The 24,357-nt window shown below is 42.2% G+C and overlaps 1 protein-coding gene across 1 annotated transcript in view; it reads left to right on the top strand.

Annotated features, from left to right (window-relative positions):
• COG3 (component of oligomeric golgi complex 3) overlaps positions 1–24,357 on the top strand; it is a 52,276-nt gene that overhangs the window by 12,073 nt on the left and 15,846 nt on the right. Inside the window, exons 5-16 of the mRNA XM_075199739.1 lie at positions 572–646; positions 1,190–1,282; positions 3,539–3,664; positions 8,621–8,701; positions 9,231–9,274; positions 9,895–10,021; positions 10,558–10,649; positions 11,539–11,678; positions 12,800–12,960; positions 13,773–13,881; positions 15,296–15,420; positions 23,042–23,131. Coding sequence (XP_075055840.1) covers positions 572–646; positions 1,190–1,282; positions 3,539–3,664; positions 8,621–8,701; positions 9,231–9,274; positions 9,895–10,021; positions 10,558–10,649; positions 11,539–11,678; positions 12,800–12,960; positions 13,773–13,881; positions 15,296–15,420; positions 23,042–23,131 — 1,263 coding nt within the window. The remainder of the gene's footprint in view (positions 1–571; positions 647–1,189; positions 1,283–3,538; positions 3,665–8,620; positions 8,702–9,230; positions 9,275–9,894; positions 10,022–10,557; positions 10,650–11,538; positions 11,679–12,799; positions 12,961–13,772; positions 13,882–15,295; positions 15,421–23,041; positions 23,132–24,357) is intronic.

The following is a 24,357-nucleotide window of genomic DNA, read 5'->3' as shown; positions in this document are numbered from 1 at the left end:
TGTATTATTTCTTTATATGTAATTACTGTTTCAAGCAATTATAAAGTGCTGCGGCATATGACACTATATTAATGAATATTAATATAAATAAATAAAGAAACCCTCCCATTCCGTAGTTTTAGCAAGTTACATTAACTGGTTGTAATTTGTTGTAACTGAACCATCTGCCAATTGCATCAGCGTATATCCAAGAAACTAAGAGGGAACGCTGGCAGCAACGAAAATCTAGATATAAATATTTGAAATTCTTCCCTTTGAGACTTTAGATCTTATTACTAAACATTCCCTTTAATATAAATGCATATTAGAAAGTTGTATTGGCACCGTAGTTCATATTTGCGTATTTTAAAAGAATTTTTATGTGCGTACTTGTGAATGTATTTTTGAAGCTGTAATCTTTAGATTGCATTAGTGTAACCCGTAGACAGCTGGGTTTTACTGTAGAAATGCATACACTGTTTACAAAATAGTGAACCTCAGCACAGTGGTGTCTATAAATTGAGAAAATGATTCTGCAGCCCGCTCTGTACATTTGTCAGTGACGTTTCTTTTTTTGTTTCTTTCACATCAGTCAGAGCTTGTCAACTTCGCTGAAAGCATTCAACAGAAACTATCGTTCTTCAATGAACTAGAAAATATAAATACAGTGAGTAGCTCTTGTTGCCTATGTAGATTGAGGCTAGCTGGCCAGTGGAGTATTTACCTACTTCAGATTTAAATTAAGTTGTGATATACAACCACATGCATGTATAACTGGATATGTTTAATGCATAATCTGATATTGGCTCTTTTATTCACAATATTAGATAACAAGGTTTTTACATATTTGGTAAAAACTTATTTAAAACTTTTTTTTTTGTGTGCATACAAGGTCGGTGTAATACAACTTGTGACCTCTTCAAAAAGCGTTGCGCTTAGAGATGTGCTGTAACCCATAGCAACCAATCAGCCATTTGCTGTTTGTGTGCTACAAAAATAAGACTTGATTACTAATTGTTATGGTACTTTCTTTTCTGCATCGGTGCCCACCTATAAGTGCATCCTTTAGTTAGTAGAATCTAGTACCTATAAAAATGTTCTCTTCCACTGGTAATGCAGTCTGCAGGAGACTATGCTTGGTCTAATCTACTGATAAAGATTTGCAGAATCTCTGTGTAACTGTTTTTTCTCTATCCTCTCCTTTCCTTAGAAGTTGAATTCTCCAACATTATCTGTGAACAGTGAAGGATTTATTCCCATGCTTGCAAAGTTAGATGACTGCATATCTTATATTTCATCACACGTAAGTTGACTGTCTGCTGGGCATCAGTGTATTTCCTCTTTCATGTATATCACTATGTACAGTAAACAAGACATTCATTCTAGTTTTTCCAGTTTTAGGTTTGACCTCCATAAAAAGTCCTCGTTTGAGAATGTACATTCTAGTTATGTGTGTGTATTTTATATTATCCCATACAGCGTCTCAAAATATGTTTAATAGAATATCCTGTGTAGAGGATGACATATATTTTCTGTACTCACTTTCTCATTCTGTGGATGAAAATCCTTCTATTGCAGTCTATAGTTAGTTGTGATATTATTTTCATGGCTATGAAGTGAAGGAAATATGCGTTTTTTTAAAAAACAAACAAACAAGTTTAGTAAGATAAAAATGTATGATTACAGATTTAAACTTGGTTTATGATAGTTTAAGGACCTTTTGAAGATATTATTTAGAAAGTATCTGGCTTGCTGTACAATAATCCAAAGTATTGTTAAAAAAAAATAAAAAAAATTACAAATTTGTTTGCAAGTACACAATGTAAATGAAGCTTCTCTCCAGGAATGACTGATTAGGGTATTCAAACGATCACCATTACAAGTTAATACATAAGGGGGGCATTTGTAGAACCTGGCTCTGTAATCCACTGCAATCAGGTTCTAACGTAACCCCGCTTCCCTGTTATCCATTCATGCCGCCTAGAGGTCATCATTAACTCCGCCCTCAACTTCAATCCCCTCAGCCTTGCACAGTCCTGTCACCTTCATCTTGGCCACAGTGCCAAGGTTTGCCCCTTTCTTCTCAATGGATGTCACCAAGACCAATGTCCTCGCTCTTGTCTCCCTTAATTATTGCAGAGGTGTCTGTCCACCCTACAGCCTGAATGCATCATCATCATCAGTTATTTATATAGCGCCAACATATTCCGTAGTGCATCATGTCTAATTGTCCTCTCCTAACTTTCCTCCTCCACTGTGCCTCTCTCCAAAGCCCTCCATTGGCTCCCACATTTATTCCAGAACACAATTCAAGCTGCTTACCCTCACCTATAAAGCCCTCTTTAACATCTCCGACCTTGTCAATAAATTCTCCCCTACACTCCCCCTCTATACTGTTAGTGTCCTTCGCCTCTTGTTCTCTCATGATAACCTCTCACTTCTGCATGACTTCGTCCAAGCTGCTTCACACGTTTAGAACTCCTTGCTCCTGTCTGACCAGTTTTGCCCCCAACTTCAAATCTTTCAAATGCTCCCTCAAAACTCAACTCTTCACTCTTGGCTACCAGACCCATCCTAAGACAAAACCCCTTCATACCCCATCATCAATTTCGATTTGTTTCCCACCACCCCTATTGTCTCCGTTTGATGCCTCGCCCCTCTCGACTGTTAGCTGTCACAAGCAGGGCCGTCTCTACTTCCAGCCTCCCATATTCACCTCCTTGTCTACTTGTAAATGGTTCTTTATGTTCTGCTCTTGATTGTTCTACTGCTCCAATACTTATTATGTTCTGTGTGTTTATTGCTGACTGTACTTCACTGTGGAATCTGCGTCGCCTCATAAATTGATGATCAACTTTTTCAGTTTGGAAAACTTAAAACATTTGTTTACTTTGTTCGGGTTCTGTCCACTTTATTGATCATTTTCAGAAATGATCCCCATTGTCACATTCCCTGTATGACAACTGGGCGCAGGTCATGAATATAATATCCTTAGAAATTAGTAGAGACAGCACTACAAATGCACATGTGTTTTATTCCTTGTGCAGTCCAATGTGTAGGTCCCTATTTTGACCTATTTCAAGGCATAAATACACATAAATAGTGAACATGCTTTTAAATTTTAAAAACATGTTCAGCGTCACATTATGTATAAATTAATCTGCAATAAACATGCATAGTAAAAAACAGCCACAAAGTGTATAGTTGCGATACCACTAGTGGCCACTAGATGTCATTAGAAGCAAATTGTTTGCAAAACATAAAGTGCAAAGTACTTGTAGTCGTCTCACGCAAATAAATGTATATATGCAGAGAAATGAGATTCTCTTTAGAGACTGGCACATGTCTATATATTTAAGTGGACTTTTCTAGAGTAATACAGTGAAAGTAAATGACAGTTTCAACAATATATATTTTAATAATGGAAGAACAAAGAGCTGCAGTTAGTTCACGTATCCCCGGTCACTGACATGTATTGTACTATGTAAGAGTAAATAGATGTTTTTGCTTGGCAGTTTATTGTCAAATATTTCATAATTCAAATATTTTTTCTCTCCAGCCAAATTATAAAGATTATCCTGTTTACCTGACAAAGTTTAAGCAATGTCTTTCAAAAGCGATGCACCTTATGAAGACTTACACTGTGAACATACTACAGAACCTCACCAACCAACTCGTGAAACGGGTATGTTACAGAAGGACAGCATGCATGGAGCTGTTTACACTTCATTCCAGGAAAGTGAATGTAAATGATTTAATACCAGCAGTTGGTTTAGTTTTTAGAAATAAATCAGAAATTAACGATGTCAAGTTAATTGTGTACTACAACGTCTTTACCCCGCTCAATAATACCCGTCCCATCCAAAAGAAGGGAATGTGGGGACAACCATGGGCTGAGTAGAACAATCCAAACATGAAGAGTTGTCAGTTCCTAATACTGCTAATCAATTGCATGGAATAAGTTAAGATACAATAAGGTTCCAGAGAGTATAGTGTGCAGCACTATACAAGTTCCCCGTTCTGTCTGAAAATGTTTTGAGGTACTCCACTTTCTGCAAGGTTTCTAACTTATTTAGGCTCATCTCATTGTGAAAAGCCCATTTGTTTTCTAATTTTATAGTCCTGGTGCTGATGCTTAGTGGAATGTACACCATTTTGTGTAGCCTATCTTGTGTGAAATCACTATGCACATGCCCAGTAAGTACCCAATGCAGACCAGCATGTATCTGACACAACTGTCTGCCTGTGTTTGGAGAGGTGAGGGAAGGGTTGTTCTAACATTGGCTGAGGACAGTAAATGCAGCTCGTACGGCCTGCAGAAACACACACACACACACACACACCTGTTAGGAGGCACATATTTTCCGCCTTCTATAGAGCTGGTCCAAATATTCGCTGATAATGACTTGTTTTAAACCATAAAGCATATGCTACTGATGCAGACATGGGCGCATCTCGAGGTACGTATGGCTCTGCAAATGAGCTGAAATACTCTTGTTTTTAAAGAGTATTTTGTTGGCAACTCTGCATCAGCACCATTGTCTCTTTCTGCTTACAGGGATCCATAGTGATGTTACTAGGTGTCTCCTAGGAAGCAAAATTGGCAATCCAGTCTAGTAAACCATTTCTATCATTTGAACCAAAGTCATTGGCAGTCTGATTCCATTTGTGGTGTAGAATTCGGGCAGGAGAGTTTAGTATATTGTGCCACGTTATAGAATTGAAAAATGTTTTAAGAAATCATTTGCACTCATTAAACTAAATAATGTTTAGCTTGTTAGTTTATAAAAATCTTTTTTTCTCTTTCATCCAGTCTGGGGGACACTGCTTACCATGGGTGGGGGGGGGGGGGGTGTTGTGGAGGGGAGCACGGGAGTTGGCACCTAGCTAGTTAAGTGTAGCACTGCTGACAGACCCCTCCCCTCTACAATCCCCCTGCCCCTTCCTGTTTAGTTTTTTTTAGATGCCCATGGAGTTGGGCTGTGTTTTAGTACTGCTAGTGTTTTTTTATTTTATTTTCACTTAAATTTATTTTATTAGATTCCTTTTTTAATAGGAAGCTCTTCTTTTGGTGGCAGACCTGGGAGTGTGCGCAGGCACAGCTCTGTAAGATGAGAGCCAGAGGCTCTCACTTGCAGAGTAAATAAGGGTGCCTCTCTCCGGACCACTGTCACTCTTGGAGCCTCCCCGATAAACGGCGCTGCCACTGCGGGCATGGAGTGCCGGTTACCGGAAGAATCTAAATGCCGGCGGCCATCTTGGATTCCGCGGAGGAGAGGAAAAGAGACAGCAGAAGGGGGCCATACCAAGATCCCCCCTCATACAGTGGAGGGGGCATCGGGGTGCAAATCCGCTGCGGAGACCTCAATTGAGGTCTCCACCACTCTGCCGTACACCACCCGTTTTTTCTAAAGGTGGCTTCTAAAAAAATTCAGAGAGACAGCATTATCAGAGGGGGGAGCTAGAACATAGAGCTCCCCTACTCTCCAAGAAATATTGGACTAGCCCGGCTTTCTGGCGCCAAAGAGAAGCCCGGGAAAGGACACAGATCAGAGGGAGCAGGCACCAGGACACTGCTGTTGGACTTCTCCCCTGTTTGCCCTGTGGGCTAAGTATCTGATTTATTTAATCTCATATTGTAGTTCTCCTACTTGCCAATATATTATTTTCTGGTTTAACAAATTACAAGTACAACTTTTATGTTAGATTAGTTGATTACTTGTGTTTTTCCACTGTTCTCTCAGCTGCTCTCTGTCTCTCTCAGCTAAATTAACTATTTAAGGCTGTGTGTTTGGTGTGCCTTCCTTTATATAAAATGACAGATAAAGGAAAGGGCCCTATGGCAAAGTATTTTACATGTTCGAGATGTAATGTAAAATTACCATGTGGGCAGAAAGACCCGTTGGCGCTCTGCTGTGTCTGCGGAGCAGGGGTCCCCCCTGCGCAAACCCAGCATATTCAAGCCCCACTGACAGAGGAACCGGCCTGGGTGGCCTCCCTGACACAGTCGGTTTCCTCTTTAGCACAGATGATATCACAATCTACTCAGTTGCTATCTAGTGTGGCAGCCTCGGCGGCTGATAATGCTAGTTCATTGGACCTCCCTGCTACCACAGGTTCTATTGGAACGTCTATACCAGGACCTTCCTCATTGCTTACGGACCAGGCCCCTGTTCCCACAGAACCGGCATGGTCCGCAGCATTTATAAAGGGTTTGGACAAACTAAACCAGTTACTTGAATCCCCAAACACCCCGCCTGCTAAAAGGAAGCGGACTAGAGCTGCTAATCCCCTTATGGTCCTTTCAGACTCTGAGGGGTTTTCAGAGGAGGAGGGGGAAATAAATTCTGATGCTGACCAGGTTCAACCTTTGGAACAGGAAGAAAACACTAAAAACCAATTTATAAATGATTTGGTTTTAGCGGTGAGACAGGCGTTGGACAGGTCCTTTGCTCCATGGTCATGGATCATAGTCACAACAGACGGGCTCCGGTCAGTTCAGGAATCAGCCTCATCAATCACCACGTTGGAATTGAAGGCAATTCTTTTAGCTCTTCGGGGGGCCCAGACTCTCATTTAGGGCCACCCAGTCAGAGTTCAGTCCGACAATGCCATGGCTGTGGCCTATGTCAACAGACAGGGAGGAACCAGGAGTGCAGCTGCAATGCGAGTTGCAGCTCAGATATTCCGTTGGGCAGAACAGTACGTTCCAGCAATATGGGCTGTGTTCATTCCAGGACTAAAAAATTGGGAGGCCGATTACCTCAGTCGCAATGCGATGATGCCAGGGGAGTGGTCCCTCCACCCGGAAGTATTTCAGTCTCTAGTTCAGAGGTGGGGTCTTCCGGATGTAGATCTCATGGCCCCCAGACACAACAGCAAAGTTCACAGGTTTTGCGCAAGGGCAAGAGATCCCTTAGCAATAGCGGTGGACGTGATGTCCATGTCATGGGAATTCAGGTTGCGTTATCTGTTTCCCCCAATTCCCATGCTTCCCAGAGTACTCAGACGAGTGAGGCAAGGCGGTCGGCCGGTGATTCTAATAGCTCCCTCATGGCCGCGTCGAGTGTGGTACGCAGACATAATATCCATGGCAGTAGGGCAAGGATATCGTCTTCCGGCACGAGACGACCTTCTTCTCCAAGGTCCCTTTCGTCACTAGAATTTACCTCAGCTCGGTTTAACGGCATGGCTGTTGAAGCCAGCCTCTGGAGATCTAGGGGTTTTTCCTCCAGTGTAGTGAACACTATGCTGCGAGCTAGAAAACCGGTTTCGGCTCGCATCTGGCGAGCATATATTAGATGGTGCGAAAATAAGTCCTGTCACACATCTTCTTTTCGTCTCCCCCGCTTGTTGGCTTTTCTTCAGGATGGGCTGGAAGCTGGCCTCCGTATTAAGAGTTCAGGTTTCAGCACTTTCAGTTTTCTTGCATCTGAAATTAGCGGACTTGCCAGACGTCAGGACCTTTCTTCAGGAAGTCTTACATATTCAGCCTCCTTACGTTCCGCCTACAGCACCATGGGATCTTAACCTGGTATTGGATATGCTTAAAGGGCCTCACTTTGAGCCATTACATACGGCAGATTTTAGGTGTCTCACCTGGAAGGTCGTCTTTCTTTTAGCTATTGCATCTGCACGTAGGGTTTCAGAATAAGGAGCTCTGTCTTGCCGGGAACCATATCTGGTTTTCCACGAGGACAGAGCAGTGTTGAGAACCCTCCCTTCTTTCGTTCCTAAAGTAGTTTTGGCTTTCCATCTGAACCAGGAAATTGTGGTTCCGGTCTTTTCATCTACTTCCCATTCTGATCAACAGTCTATGGAAAAGCTAGATGTGGTTAGGGCTCCGCATTTATGTCAAAAGAACTTCTCAGATTAGACATACTGATTCTCTGTTTGTTCTTTATGATTCTAATAAAAGAGGCTGGCCAGCCTCAAAACAGTCCATTGCAAGGTGGATTACGGCAACCATTAAGCAAGCTTACATAAGGTCTAACCGTCCTGTGCCAGAGAGACTTTACGTCCCATTCCACCAGATCAGTAGGGGCGTCATGGGCAGCGAGAAATGGGGCTTCTGCAGACCAGCTTTGCAGGCCAGTCACCTGGTCCTCTGTCCACACCTTTTACAAAATTTTATCAGTTTAATGTATTTGCATCTGCGGATGCAAATTTTGCGCGTAGTGCTCTACGAGCGGGGCTTTCAGAGTGGTCCCACCCTTAGGGGGCTGCTTTAGAATGTCCCCATGGTAAGCAGTGTCCCCCAGACTGGATAAAAGAGAAAAGAGGATTTATGTACTTCCGTTAAATCCGTTTCTCTGATTCCGTCTGGGGGACACTGCGATCCCTCCCTTCTGCTTTTCTTCTGTGTTCTTCTTTGATTGGCCTTTTCTCCTTGGGCTTTTTAATTAACTGAACAGGAAGGGGCAGGGGGATTGTAGAGGAGAGGGGTCTGTCAGCAGTGCTAAACTTAACTAGCTAGGTGCCAACTCCCGTGCTCCCCTCCACAACCCTTCCCCCCCCCCCCCCATGGTAAGCAGTGTCCCCTAGACGGAATCAGAGAAACGGATTTAACGTAAATACGTAAATCCTCTTATTTTGCTGCTGCTAACTAACAAATATTTTTCAATGTGTTTTTTATCAACAGGATTCATCAAACACACCCTATTCTGACAATGCTTTTACATTATTTTATGTCAAATTTAGAGCAGCAGCTCCAAAGATCAGGGTAAGTATTATGTGGCTTATACGTGTCAGCGTCCTTCTTCTGATATATAAAGCAAGGATTGCTCTGTCTTTCTACTCTTGCCTATAGAATCATAAACCTCTAATGTGCAATAGAGACATGGCCGCTTGTGTGTGTGTGTGTTTATAGGCTGAATGTGTATGCACGCACAGAGGCCATCAGTTTTTACTATCCATAGTATTACATCTTTTTTATTTATCTTATTTCAGTATTTAAGTTCTGCTTTATTATTAGAATTTTTGACAGTAATACGATATAGATGATTCTATTTTACTGTCCATGTTCTACATGTTTTTATTGTCCTCTGTCATTTTGTGTATCTTTCTATGGCCAAGTGGGAGACAGTTTACACTGCCTACCAAGAGTTGCTGAAATATAGTCATGTACGCTGAACTGTTCAAAATAATATTCTTCTGTTGCCAGCATTATAACAATGTATCACTGACCTTATACACCAAGTCTTATTGAATATAATTCTTTGTTTGTGTAATATAATCCTTTGTTTGTGTAGACACTAATTGAACAAATGGAACAGCGATCTGAGAAGATACCTGAGTGAGTATTGGGATTAATGCAAACTTTATTCCTTAACCTAAAGACATTGTTGCGATCCTTGGTGCCCATGGCATACTATAGTACTCTGCTGTGCCAGAAATGCACTATATGACTTCTACTTACTGGAGTGTAGACACCTATTCTGCGCTATAAATCACAAACATATTGATTTAAATACATTCATCTTTAGTATGGTTTTAAAGTCTCCCAGAATAATTCAGACCTTGCTTTAGTATGACACCCTGAATCAACCTCACCGGGTGTCACTGGCTGGCGAGTTGTATACAGCCTGTGACATACAATGTGCAATGGACAGTGACTGTTGTATAGTGCAATGCAGCTGTCTTGTGATTTATACAACTTAATGTTATATTTGATATGGGTTGTGAATGGCTGTCTTTAGGGGATATGTGACTTATTTTATTATTGCAAAACAGAGATTATCTAAATCTAGTATTGACTTGAAGGGTAAGTGTCTATTCTGCATCAGTTTTGTTTTAGTGGTCAATTATAATGTACATTGAAATATGTTTTTTATTGTTAGTATCATAACAAATGACTGATCCACATATTGCTAGATACATCACAAGTGACTTTTTGTTTTTATTATTATTTGAAAGATATCAGCTGCTACTTGGTGAAATACATCACTGCTACCTAGAGCAGCGAGACAACTTGCTGAGTCCAAGTATCACCAGCACGATAACGGATCTAACCAAACAGAACAACAGGGATCACTGTGCTTTGGTAAGCATGTCATGTGACTGACAGTGCCCACACGTTGTATACAGAGTTCTGTGATGGTGTGTGGCAGCTGAGTGTTCTGTCTACATCATGTCGTGACTGACAGTGCCCACACGTCGTATACAGAGTTCTGTGATGGTGTGTGGCAGCTGAGTGTTCTGTCTACATCATGTCATGTGACTGACAGTGCCCACACGTCGTATACAGAGTTATGTGATGGTGTGTGGCAGCTGAGTGTTCTGTCTATATCATGTCATGTGACTGACAGTGCCCACACGTTGTATACAGAGTTCTGTGATGGTGTGTGGCAGCTGAGTGTTCTGTCTATATCATGTCATGTGACTGACAGCGCACATACGTTGTATATAGAGTTCTGTGACAGTGTGTGGTAGCTGAGTGTTCTATCTACATCATGTCATGTGACTGACAGCGCACATACGTTGTATATAGAGTTCTGTGACAGTGTGTGGTAGCTGAGTGTTCTATCTACATCATGTCATAGACTTACTGGGATTAACTGTGCATCTAATCTGTTGTAGGTGCGGAGCGGCTGTGCTTTCATGGTTCATGTTTGCCAGGATGAACACCAGCTTTACAATGAATTTTTTTCCAAACCAACAGTAAAATTGAAGTATGTGGTAAATGTGTTTTATTATTCTGGACTTTGGTGTCAATTCCCTTTGGTAAAACGAGTGCAATATCTACTATTTCTTTACTATTTTTATTAACAGAAGATACAAGATGTAGCAATAACTCATCTTAACTGACATGTTTACAGAGCCTTTTACATTCCTTAGACACTATACTACTCACTATGTGTCAGTCAGTGTATTTCTAAACTAAGTGATATACCTAAATAACTTAAAATCTAATTCTATCCAAAACTTTAAATTTCAGTTTTCAGTGCAATATCAGAATCTACACCCCATCCAAAAGGTTTATTTAACTTGGGTTCAGCTTTCAGCGCTCTGATATTCCACGCAAAACTGAGTTTTCAGTTTTAGTTTGAATTGCTCTTTCGGTATTTCAGGTATACAACTGTTCAGCACAGTGACCTTAGGATTCTGTTCAAGAATTGTGCCCTTCAATAAAACCTACAGGCAACTCTCTAGTCTCCTTAACCTTTATTCGGTTTGCACTTCGTGTCAAGCTACCCATCCGGGGAATGTTCGTGCGTTTTTATCTAAATGTAAATAAAATTAAAAAACAAAAACCAAACCTTATTTAATGTGCTCTTTCCCACAAGTTGCCATATTTAAAAAAAATAATATAATTTTCTGGTGCAGAGTATAAGTGATAAGCTTGCAGTCTTTTAATTAGCAGAAATGATCTGTACAGTTTGAGTATACAGGGATGTGGCCAGAGACATTTACAGCAGATATAACTGACCTTTTATGTTTGGCTATTTGAGCTTTTCATCCTGTTCAAGCGTCCTTTCATCTATTGTTTAAAGATGTCAGAAGTTTAAACATAATATTTCAGGGTACACTTATGTATTCATAATTTTGCTTTGATTACAGTGAACTTCTGGAAAAAATGTGTCTGTCACTGTACGATGTCTTGCGGCCGCTGATTATTCACGTAATTCACTTAGAAACCTTGTCGGAACTTTGTGGTATACTGAAAATTGAGATGCTTGAAGATCATGTGCAAAATAATGGTAATTTTATGTTCGTTATTGCTACATTTATGTACTGTGTGACCAACTTAATACTTTTACAGATGGAGTTGTTCACACACATTAAATACTGCAGAATCTCTTATGTGTTCCTAACATGACATTTGTGGAAAGAAAGAGAGAATTGTGGGGCTTTTTATTAGCTAAAGTAGTGATGAGGTTGTAATACCATTTTTACAATCCTTTCATGCAGCCAGCATATTCAGCACTCCCTCCCCAACCATCCCAGGCTAATGTAGTAAGGAGTCTGTTAACCTGCCAGTATGCATTTTACCATGGGAAGACACTGAATCTAACAAGTGGATAACATACAAGTGAACTCAGACAGCACCATGGCCCTCGATCAGCGTATACCACTGTGCTGTCCTCGTGTATGGTGTATATAATAAAATTCATGTAAAGAACTTGTTTTATATAGAAGATAATTGCAGCTACAATGGCTTTTTACATTCTCACAGCATGGACATTCATTTGAAAAGGGTAACGTTCTCTGGATTTACTGAAGCAGCTCCAGTGAGTTTACAGAGACTGAGATCCATTTGTTTTAAAATGGCAACTGTCTCACTAAGGAAACGTTTCAGTATGTCCCCTTTATCTCACTTGGAAGTCTTTCTGCCGGTACTGTCATTACTATAAGAGCCTCATTTCCCATGATCAGATACTCTATCGCAAGCTTGTTGTTTGTGGCAGTGATGGTATCTATAGTCCACTACACAGGTGCACTAGTTACAGCTGCTTTCTGATTGTCCTACGGGCTTCTATTTGTAATTGAAAGCTTGGGTATAAATGATATTGTATTGCTTAGGATTTCACATGGAAGTATACTGTACAGTAATGTTAGTAGCAAATAAGACACATAACATTGTATGGGACCAGTCCAAGACGATGGATATATTTGTTCGGTCTATGGCTGTTGGATCATTAACAAAAGGGAGATATGTTAACAATATTATGGATCCCCTATAGTTTTGATGTTAATCGGTCTTTATTGCAATAAAAACCTCTATTTATGGGACCTATGCGTTTTTCTGAATGAACAGATGAGATGAATGAAAGGCACCAAAACCGCATGTTAACTTTTTCTCTTTATGTAATGTAATTAGTTGATCATCTTGGTGCCTTTTCTACTGCGGTGCAACAGATGCTTGAAGATGTACAAGAGAGGCTTGTCTACCGGACGCACATATACATTCAGACAGATATCCTGGGCTATAAACCTGCTCCGGGAGATCTGGCTTATCCTGACAAGCTGGAGATGATGGAGGTATGTTCTGCCTCTCTCTGTAGCCTGTATGAAATATTGCATGGTAGGTTTTTATAGGATTGCAGAACAGTAGTCTTTAAACAGTCAGATAGGCTTCATTTATGAGGCATTGTGCCCAGTTGGATATAAACAGACTAAGAGGTAAATAAATAGAGTAAATCGCAAAGGGAGCAAAACCGAAAGATATGTAACTAAGTATATTTATATTAAGTAAATAATTGTTTTTCTTTTAATTATCATTTATATGGTGCCAATATATTCTGCAGTGTTATAAAATTCTTTGTTATATCCTAATCTGTCCCTGTGTATCATCTAGTTTCACAATCACAGTAACACCGCACGCACGCTAATTTAGACGCCATTTAACCTACATGTGTTTTTAAGACTATGGGCTTAAGTTTATGGGTGGAATGTACTATATTGGTGATAGGTAACAAGATAATGTCACTGTTTGCAGACTGTCATAGAGAAGTTTAAAGACTGTTGAGATCTGTATAAATTCTTGGTGGCAATGCATGTGATAATAAGTGTCAGGCTGGAAAATGTTCTAGAGCCATTGCTGTAGAGGATGATGCATGGCTAGTATGTGCAATATGTGTTATGGAATGGCACACTTTCAGCAGAAAGAGTAACGCACAACTTTCAGGGTGTCCAGATCTCCTGATCAGAAAAAATATAATATATTACCATTTTGTAGATTTATATCACAATTCTGTTCTAAATATAATGAATGTTAATGCAATTATTGCTAATTCATTTCTGCTTTCAACAAAGAAATCATTGAAGTTGTAAAATGTGTCTTGTGTGCACAGGAAATTGCACAGAGTCTGAAGGAGGAGCAAAAGAGGTTGCTATCTGCAGAAGCTTCTTTTTCCGACGTCCACCTAGAGGATCCAGACTCCAATAACCTTATTAAAAGTGGTATGTTTTTCATTTGACTAAATGTAGTTGTTTTTCAGAGTTCAGGAAAACGTAGAGGCACAAGTTTCTCTGCACAGAACATCAGCGTCTTAACTTATATTACCTTTTTTTTTTTTTTTTTAGTAGACCATTAATAAGAGTGTCGCAGTTCTTGCTTGTAAAGTGATTTGAAATTCATTCCGCTACAACTGAACACTGCCTCTAGTGACGCATCCTTAATAGGACTTGCTTCTTTGACTTTATTCACCATTGATTTCTGGGCAAAGTATCTTTTTTCCCTCCATATACGAGTCCTTAAGTGTATATGATATATAGATATATATATATTGTTACATTTAGTTTTTACAGCCACACGCTGGGAGACACACAATTATTCCTTTGTTATGCCTTTAAGAATATTTTCTTTGCCAGTATGAATGTCAATATCCGCTATACCAAAGAAAACAGGTAGAGAGGGGGGAATGTGTTTGAGTGGTCTCAATCTCCTCCTTCACAAAGGCCCTTTAACATTATCTACTCAACACAACTCTAGTGTAGTCCTTTTTGATGCGCTGTTTCCATGGTGACCGCATTTGAAAACGTTCCCTCAGAATAGCTCAAGTGTAAATTGCTGTTTGTGGTCATGAAGAAATTAATCGTCAAACTAACATCTGAAGAGCGTCTTGTTACACAAGGATCCTGTGAGACTTTTCTATTGGGGGAATCCTAGATGAGAGAGATGCATGTGGGTAACCTAAGACCTTAATCTGAAAACACACACTGGAACATTGGCAGTGATAACAGGCATCAAGCTTGTTTGGTTGGCCTTAAAAAGCAACCTGATGATAATCCACTGGAAATGATCATGTCCGTAATGGTGCTTGTAAAATGACTGTTATTGGCCTGTGCACAGGGGGCACCTTTTAATTGCACTGGCGATCCCCACTCTTGCCAAGCGGCTGAACTATTTCTGGCAGAACAGATGGATCTGCCAAAGTGGGCACTGATCGTATTACTCAGCGTCAGGACACCTTACACAAGTTAATCTAAAACACTTTTATATATTATACAGGTACACTAAAAGCATGGATACAGATGCCTCTGTTATTTGATTTGGTTGTGTCAGCAATCTTTGAAAGCTATTCCAATGTTCTTATAATTTTACTAAAATTACTTAATACAGTCTCCATCACTAAATAGGAATGCTCTTAAAAAAGTTTATTTAACTGCGTTTAAGCTTTTGAACGCATCACCTGTCCTCCTTGAAATTCAAGTGGGGTGGCGCAGATAATACCCATTTCTACTCGCACAGAACATACATCTCAGAAGTTTTTGGTATTTATGCTGAAGTTTTAAAGCTGATATGTATATCACAGCCTGGGGTATTGATGAAAGTAAATTGTCAATGACCAAGGGCATTACATCTTTGTTGTAGGATCATCGGAATCTTTGTGTTTAAGAGCACAGAGCACAGTTTCACCTGCTGACCTGCACGGCATGTGGTATCCTACAGTGAGGAGGACCCTGGTGTGTCTCTCCAAGTTGTACAGGTGCATTGATGTAAGTATCAGCGATTGTCCAACTTACAACAGTGTGGTAAACTTTTAACCCCATTTCATTATGGATATGTTCTGAAACTAGCTTTATAGGAGTTCATTATGTGTATATATATATATATATATATATATATATATATATATATATATATATATATATATATATATATATATATAGCGCCACTGATTCCGCAGCGCTGTACAGAGAGCTTACTTACATCAGTACTTGCCCCATTGGAACTTACAATCTAAATCCCCTAACATACACACACACAGACCAAGAGAGACTAAAGGCATTTTAATAGCAGCCAATTAACCTATCAGTATGTTTGTGGAGTGTGGGAGGAAACCCACACAAACATGGGGAGAACATACAAACTCCACACAGATAAGGCCATGGTGATCCATCGCATGATGAAGTCTGGTCATTTCTCTATATTAATCGTATGCAAAGCAAATACTTTTTTTTTCTACTCTTATCTAGAAAACAGTTTACTGAGAGGAGACACAGAATTATCTGCAACCATGCTAATAAATTGGAAATTATTAGAAAAAAAATAGTTTTGGAGTAAAATGTCTGATAAGAAAAAAAAATAAGTTATAAAACATTTTATTTAAAAAGGATTAGACACCTATGTACAGCCTCTGCTAGGCACATCACCATATCCCAAAACTCCCACTGTTCTGAGAAGGCAGCCACAAGCCCGACCAGATCCAGCTGGGTTTGCAGTACACAAGCAGGTAGGATGGGTGAGTGCTGGACAAGAGCTGCATTAACCTTTTCCATAATGAGCAGTATTAAAATCCTCAGCTCATTTCTCTGACAAAAGAGCTGGTAACGCTGGCTGTGTGTGCGCTTACTATGGGTGGGAAGAATAAACCTAATTGCGATGTACAACAACACACTTGGCTGTTGGTGAAGGCAGAACCTCCTGGGACAATGAGCTGATGTGATCATTCACAGTCAATGTGCTGAAAACAGCAGCTTGGTAATGTTACAGCCAGTAGATAGTCATAATCCCACTTATGAATATTCATATTCTTGCAGGCATGCTCCGTTATGCCTTTACTGTTCAGAGGCTAAAACAAAACTGCACTGGTAGTGAGCTATTTCCTTATTTGCACCTTTTGACAGTTATAAATTGATTGAGCAAATTTCCTTTCTTTAAAGTTGTCTGTTCTGTTGGTGACAGGTACCTTTAAAATAAAAGAAATAAACTCTGAACTCTGTGGGCAGCACAGTGGTTAGCACTTCTGCCTCACAGCACTGGGGCCATGAGTTCGATTCTTCTCAGTAAACTGTTTTCTCTTTCATCCAGTCTGGGGGACACTGCTTACCATGGGTTGTGGTGGGGAGCTTGGGGAGTTGGCACCTAACTAGTTAACTTTTAGTACTGCCGACAGACCCCTCCCCTCTACAATCCCCCTGCCCCCTCTTGTTCAGTTTTTTTTAGGTGCCCAGGAGTTGGGCAGTGTTTTTTTAGTACTAGTGTAATTTTAAAAACTTTTATTTCTTTTTTTTTTTTGTGTTTCATTTATTTTTTAGGTGGCAGCGCTGGAGTGTGTTCTACTATAGAGAACACACTCACAGCTGGGCAGCGCAGGCATTCCCCTGTCAGCTGAGAGCCAGCGGCTCTCACTGACAGGGACATGGAGAAGAAAGAAGGGATGCCGGATTGAGGAGTGAACAAGCGGTCTCAACGGACCGCTGTCACTCCTCCAGCCTCCCTGATAACCGGCGCTGCCAAGACAGGCATAGAGTGTCGGTTATCGGATGTTCAGGATGTCGGCGGCCATTTTATTTTTTATTATCGGGCTCTGCCGGCAGTGGAGGAGGAAGGGGGCTATACCAAGATTCCCCCCTCATACATAGGAGGGGGGCGTCGGGTATCTTTCGCTGCGGAGACCTCTGTCCTAGACGTCTCCATTACTCTGCCACACTACAGGAAATTATTTTTCTATTTCTGGAGACATGCTGCAGGGACAGCATTACAGAAGGGGGGGGAGCTAAAGCATAGAGTTCCCCCTTCCCTTCAGAGAGAGAGAGATGGTCTATCCCAGACTTCTGGCGCCAAGAGAAGCCCGGGAAGAGAGGACAGAGCTGAGGGAGCAGGCACAGGAACTTCTCCCCTTTGTGGCCCTTGGGCTAAGTATCTGTTTTATTTAAACACATTATCTGTTTTGCTGTACACAACTGGGCTAGTAAGGGTTTACATTATAGTCTCCCTACTTGCATATATATTGTTTAAAAATTTTACAAGTACAACTTTTATTAACAAGATTAGTTGGTTACTTGTTGTTTACTCTGTTCTCTCCGTGCATTACTCTCTCTCTCTCTCTCTCTTGATGTGCCTTCATTTATTAATATGTCAGATAAGCAAAAGGGCCCTATAGCAAAATATTTCACATGTTCAAAATGTCATGTAAAATTACATTGTGGGCAGAAGGACCCTTTGGCGCTCTGCTCTGCATGCGAAGCAGGTGTCCCCTCTGCGCAAACCCAGCAGATTTCAGCCCCACTGACGGAGGAGCCAGCCTGGGTGGCCTCCCTGACACAGTCGGTTTCCTCCCTAGCACAGATGGTTTTTCAATCTAATCAGTTGCTATCTATTGTGGCTACTTCTGTGGCTAACAATTCTAGCACACATTTAGGCCTCCCGGCTTCCTCAGGGTCTATGGGAACGTCTACATCAGGACCTTCCTCATCACTGTCTGACCCAACCCCTGTCTTAACAGAACCGGCGTGGTCCACAGCTTTTGTAAGGGGTTTAGAGAAGCTTAACCAGTTGCTTGATTCTCCAAACATCCCGCTTTCCAAAAGAAAGAGGCCTAGGTCTGTAAATCCCCTCTTGGTCCTTTCAGACTCTGAGGAGTGTTCTGAGGATGAAAGGGAAAATTATTCCGATCCTGACCAGGTTTAGTCCTTGGAACAGGAATATAATCCTAAAAGGCAATTTATTAACGATTTGATTTTAGCGGTCAGACAGGCCTTGGACCTCCCAGAACCGGAGGACCCTACCCCCAGAGACAGAAGTCTCTTCAAAAAGGAAAAAAGGAAGGCTAGCCGTTTTCCCCCTTCGGTAGAACTTAGGGATATTGCAGAAGGAGCATGGAAGCAACCTGAAAAACGGTTCTCTGTTCCCAGAAGGTTCTCTTCCCTATATCCTTTGCAGGAGGAGGATGTGGTTCGCTGGGAAAGTATTCCCAAGGTGGATGTCCCTATAGCCCGTTTGGCAAAACACACCTTACTTCCAGCTCCTGGTTCAGCGTCCCTTCAGGATGCCAATGACCGCAAAGTTGAATCCCAGCTAAAATCTATATTCGCGGCTGCGGGTTCTTTTAGACCCACATTTGCTTCAGCTTGGGTTGCTAGAGCCATGGAAGCATGGGCAGACCAGCTGACAGAGGCCTTACAGGACTCCGAATTGCTCCCCCTGGCTTTACATTTGAAAGAGGCATCAGGGTACCTTTATGAAGCGGCCCAGAACACAGCGGCCGTCTCTTCTTCTATTCAGGCTGCATCTATTTCAGCTAGAAGGACACTTTGGCTGAAATCCTGGGAAGGAGATGCGTAATCAAAAAAGTTAGTGGAAACCATTCCTTTTTCAGCAGCAGGTTTGTTCTGTCCGGAATTAGATACCTTGATCTCTCAGGCAACGGGGGGCAAAAGCACTTCCTTGCCGGTATTCTCTGGCAGGAGCCGGAACCCTCGGTTCAGCTCCTTTCGTCAGCCCTTTCGGGGGACCTCCTTGTCTAGAGCACAGCCCTTTAGAAGTAGACAGCCTAATTCCCGTGGCTCCTCTTCTAGGGGAGATCCTCGTTTTCGGGTAAGCGACAGGCCTCCAAGACCCAGGAAAAACCTGCGTCTTGACGACCACTCTGCTCTCCTGGAGGGGGCGCCAGTGGGGGGTCGTCTGTCCTTGTTTCAGGAACAGTGGGCAGCGTCCTCCCAAGACTCTTGGATTCGGGGCATTATATCAGGGGGGTACAGGATAGACCTGCTGGGCCCCGTTCCTCAGCGGTTCTTTGTTACCCCACTACTCCGAGATCCAACAACAAGACAAGCCATACAGGATTGTGTCGCCTCTCTCTTCTTTCGCAAAGAGTTATATGTAGGGTCCCAGACTACCAAAAGGGACAGGGGTTTTATTCAAACCTGTTCCTTGTCAAGAAGCCGGACGGCTCCTTTCGACCCATCTTAAACCTAAAGGGCCTCAATGTACACTTAAGGGTGGACAGATTTCGGATGGAATTCCTGAGGTCGGTAATAAACGGACTGGAGAAAGATCAGTTTATGGCGTCCATAGACATAAAAGACGCATACCTCCACGTTCCTATTTGGAGGGACCATCAGTCTCTCCTCAGATTCACCGTGGGATCCTCCCACTATCAGTTTCGAGCCCTCCCCTTCGGCCTCTCAACAGCGCCGAGGGTTTTCACGAAAGTCATGTCTGTGATGGCAGCGCGCCTTCACCTTCTGGGAGTCCAGGTCGTACCTTATCTGGACGACCTGCTCATCAAGTCCTCCTCAGACAATTGCTTACGTCATCACTTGTCTCTCACCTTGGCGGTTCTCGAGGACGGATGGCTGATCAATTTAAAGAAATCTCAGATGGTCCCGTGTCAACGCATGGTTTTCCGAGGCCTCGTCATGGACACCAGCCAGCAGAAAGTGTTCCTGCCGGTCGAAAAGATTGGTTCAATCCAAAGCATAACAGCCCAGGTCTTATCTTCCCCCAGCCCCTCTATACACTTGTGCATGCGGTTGCTGGGAAAGATGGTGGCCTCCTTCGAGACCATTCCCTTTGGTCGAGCTCATTCTCGATGTATTCAGTGGGATCTGTTGAAGAAATGGTCAGGATCCCACCTACGCTTAGACTTTCAGAAGATCTCTCTATCCCAGAGGACGAGAGAGTCACTCCAGTGGTGGCTGATTCAGGATCACATGTCGGTGGGCAGGTCCTTCGCTCCATGGTCATGGATCATAGCCACGACAGACGCCAGCCTGAAGGGTTGGGGGGCGGTAATCCTATACCTCCGGCTCCAGGGCCTTTGGTCGGTTCAGGAATCAACCCTATCGATAAACGTCCTGGAATTGAAGGCTATTCTTCTGGCCCTCAGGGGAGGCCAGGCACTCCTCCAGGGCCATCCTGTCGGGGTTCAGTCCGACAATGCCACGGCTGTGGCATATGTCAACAGACAGGGAGGAACCAAGAGTTGCAGCTCGAATCTTGATTTGGGCAGAACAATATGTTCCTGTAATATCGGCAGTATTTATTCCAGGAATAAAAAATTGGGAGGCCGACTACCTAAGTCGACATCAGATGATGCCAGGGGAGTGGTCACTCCATCCGGAAGTGTTCCAGTCTCTGGCTCAGAAGTGGGGTCTTCCGGATATAGATCTCATGGCCTCTAGACTCAACAGAAAGGTTTACAGGTTCTGCGCAAGGGCAAGAGACCCCTTGGCAGTGGCAGTGGACGTAATGTCAATGTCATGGGACTTCAAGTTGGGATACCTTTTCCCTCTGATTCCCATGCTCCCTCGGGTGCTCAAAAGAGTAAAACAAGGAGGTCTGCCAGTAATTCTGATTGCTCCCTCATGGCCTCGCCGAGTCTGGTACGCGGACATACTCTATGGCAGAAGGACCGGGGGTTCGTCTTCCATCCCGAGACGACCTCCTTATGCAGGGTCCCTTCCGTTACCAGAATTTACCTCAGCTCAGTTTAACGGCATGGCTGTTGAAGCCAGCCTCTGGAGGGCTAGAGGTTTTTCCTCCAGCGTGGTAAACACCATGATGCGAGCCAGAAAGCCAGTCTCGGCTAGTATCTATCACCGTATTTGGAAAGCGTATATCAGATGGTGTGAGAATAAGTCATGTCACACATCCTCATTTCGTCTCCCTCGTTTATTGGCTTTTCTTCAAGATGGCCTAGAGGCTGGGCTGCGCTTAGGTTCCCTAAAGGTTCAGGTTTCGGCACTTTCAGTCTTTTTTCACCTGAAATTAGCGGATTTGCCAGACATTAGGACCTTCCTCCAGGGAGTCTTACATATTCAGCCTCCCTATGTAGCGCCTACAGCACCGTGGGATCTTAACCTGGTGCTGGACATGCTTAAAGGGCCTCCCTTTGAGCCATTACTTGTGACTGATTTGAAGTGGTTAACCTGGAAGGTTATCTTTCTTCTGGCTATTGCATCTGCGCGTAGGGTTTCAGAATTAGGTGCTCTGTCTTGCAGGGAACCATACCTAGTTTTCCACGAAGACAGAGCGGTGTTAAGAACCCTCCCTTCCTTTGTTCCTAAGGTAGTTTTGGCTTTTCACATGAACCAAGAAATTGTAGTTCCTATCTTTTCTCCCTCTTCCACTTCGGACTCAGAGGCTATGGAAAAGTTAGACGTGGTTAGGGCTCTCCGCATTTATGTTAAGAGAACTTCTCAAGTGAGGCGTACTGATTCCTTGTTTGTTCTGTATGATGCCAATAAGAGAGGCTGGCCAGCCTCTAAACAGTCCATTGCAAGATGGATTACGGCTACCATTAGGCAAGCTTACATAAGGTCTAACCGTCCGGTGCCAGAGAGACTTACGGCCCATTCCACCAGATCAGTAGGGGCATAATGGGCAGCGAGAAATGGGGCTTCTGCAGATCAACTTTGCAGGGCAGCTACCTGGTCCTCTGTCCACACCTTTACCAAATTTTACCAGTTTAATGTATTTGCCTCTGCGGATGCAAATTTCGCTCGTAGTGCTTTACGAGCGGGGCTTTCAGAGTAGTCCCACCCTTAGGGGCTGCTTTAGAATGTCCCCATGGTAAGCAGTGTCCCCCAGACTGGATGAAAGAGAAAAGAGGATTTATGTACTTATGTTAAATCCGTTTCTCTGATTCCGTCTGGGGGACACTGCGATCCCTCCCTTCTGCTTTTCTTCTGTGTGCTCTTGTTTGACTGGCCTTTTCCTTGGGCTTTTTAATTAACTGAACAAGAGGGGGCAGGGGGATTGTAGAGGGGAGGGGTCTGCCGGCAGTACTAAAAGTTAACTAGTTAGGTGCCAACTCCCCAAGCTCCCCACCACAACCCATGGTAAGCAGTGTCCCCCAGACGGAATCAGAGAAACGGATTTAACGTAAGTACATAAATCCTCTTTCTAGATAAGAGTAAGAAAAAAGTATTTGTTTTACATACGATTAATATAGAGAAATGACCAGACGTCGTCTTGCGTTGAATCATCTGAAAAATGTTCATGTTCTTAAACTGCATCCATTAGAAAAATAATGATGCTGTATTGTGGATTTATTAGTTATTGTAATGGCCTTGAATTTGTGTTTAAGTTTATAGTGACTTTAGGAGATCAGCATAGAACTTCTAAAAATATATGTCTAAGATGTAGATTATTACAGTATATTGTTTTACATAAATAATATTAAATATGCCCTTTGGATTAAAAGTGTTAAAAGGGTGAAGTATTGTTTAGTGAACTGATGTATGTATACCATAGGTATGGAACCATTAGAACATTTCTCATGGTGTGGTGACACTAGCATTAATAACTATTCCTGGGGACTCCTTTCCATGTACTGTCTATTCTTGTGTTTTGTACAAATGTAATGTACATGTTCTTGTTTTCCTCTAGAGGGCAGTGTTCCAAGGTCTGTCTCAAGAAGCCTTGTCAGCATGCATTCAATCCTTGTTGTTTGCTTCGGATGCCATTGCAAAAAACAAGGTCAGATAAATTGCTGTAGTATTTTCGTTTTTTTGGGGGTTCTTTTGCTGAACAAATAGCAGCCAGAACTTTGTTTTCAGTACATAGATCTCAGTGCACTTACAACAAATGAAAATACTATTAGATGCCCTGATTCCCTCTGTAGTATAGAAGTGCCTTGTGTTTGCATTGATCCATGTATTACACACTATTACATGTCACTTGAAACATTAGAACTGCTAATGAGCGACATTCTTCGCAGTTACCTAAAGTTAGAATTAGATCAGATTCCCCATTGTAATCTATTACAGTCACTGCAAAACATTTCATTTCTGTTGTACACATGTTCTGTTGTTTTTAAAGATCTCCTCTTGTAAAAAGGGTCCATGACAAGTTGGGGAATTGTATTGTTTTGTTCTAAATATGTTGTTGCTGTTCTATTTTCAGATGTTGCTACTTTTTCCTTATTTCATTCATATTTTCAGGGCTTTCTTCTTCATATTTCTGTATTTGTCCTTAAACTTTTTTCCTTGTATTCTCTTAAATTTGTTTCCTTCCAAAGGCATCTTAGGTCTACCTTTGTCTCTGTTGGCCACCTGTCACTCCCGCCTATAAGATCTGTGCTTACGTAATTCCCTATCACGCCTAATCGGTCTCTCTCACAGCCATCAAATCTTTAAATGCTCAATGAAAACCCATCTCTTGGTTAGAGCTTACCTTACCCCACCTATATCACCCTCACAACTGTCCCAATCTCCGCTCTGAGCCACACTCACTCCACTTGTATCAGCTGTACCCTCTCCCAGTTAGAGCGTAAGCTCTCATATGAGCAGGGCCCTTCATATCATTTATTTTCAAGTCTGTTTATTTTGTCTACCTTGTGTGTCCCTGTTTTTCCCCACGGAACCATAAAATAATCTTTTGTTATTGTAATATGTATAGGAATTTAAGTCCCCATGCAACTATTTAAATGTTAAAAGCATTATCCTGTATAAACTGTCTTGGCATAAAATGTGGTTGTCTGAAGCACTTGGAGGGATGAAATAGTAGAATTACCTGCCGTCCTCTGCTTCCGTACTCACTGCTTGTACTTAGATGAATAAACATGATCTCAGAATTTGTTCTGCCTGAGGAAGACGTCTGAATCTGTTAGCTGCAGATTGTCAGATAGAGGGGATTTCTTTTGGCTGTGAGGTCTCTGAGCTGTGAGACTAAGCTAAGTGCATCAGTGTGAAGCCATGCTCCCT

The sequence above is a fragment of the Mixophyes fleayi genome, chromosome 2 (assembly GCF_038048845.1).
Source record: "Mixophyes fleayi isolate aMixFle1 chromosome 2, aMixFle1.hap1, whole genome shotgun sequence".
NCBI classification, from domain to species: Eukaryota; Metazoa; Chordata; class Amphibia; order Anura; family Limnodynastidae; genus Mixophyes; species Mixophyes fleayi.
The sequence above is the reverse complement of the archived record's forward strand: the minus strand, read 5'-3'. Positions and strand labels throughout refer to the sequence as shown.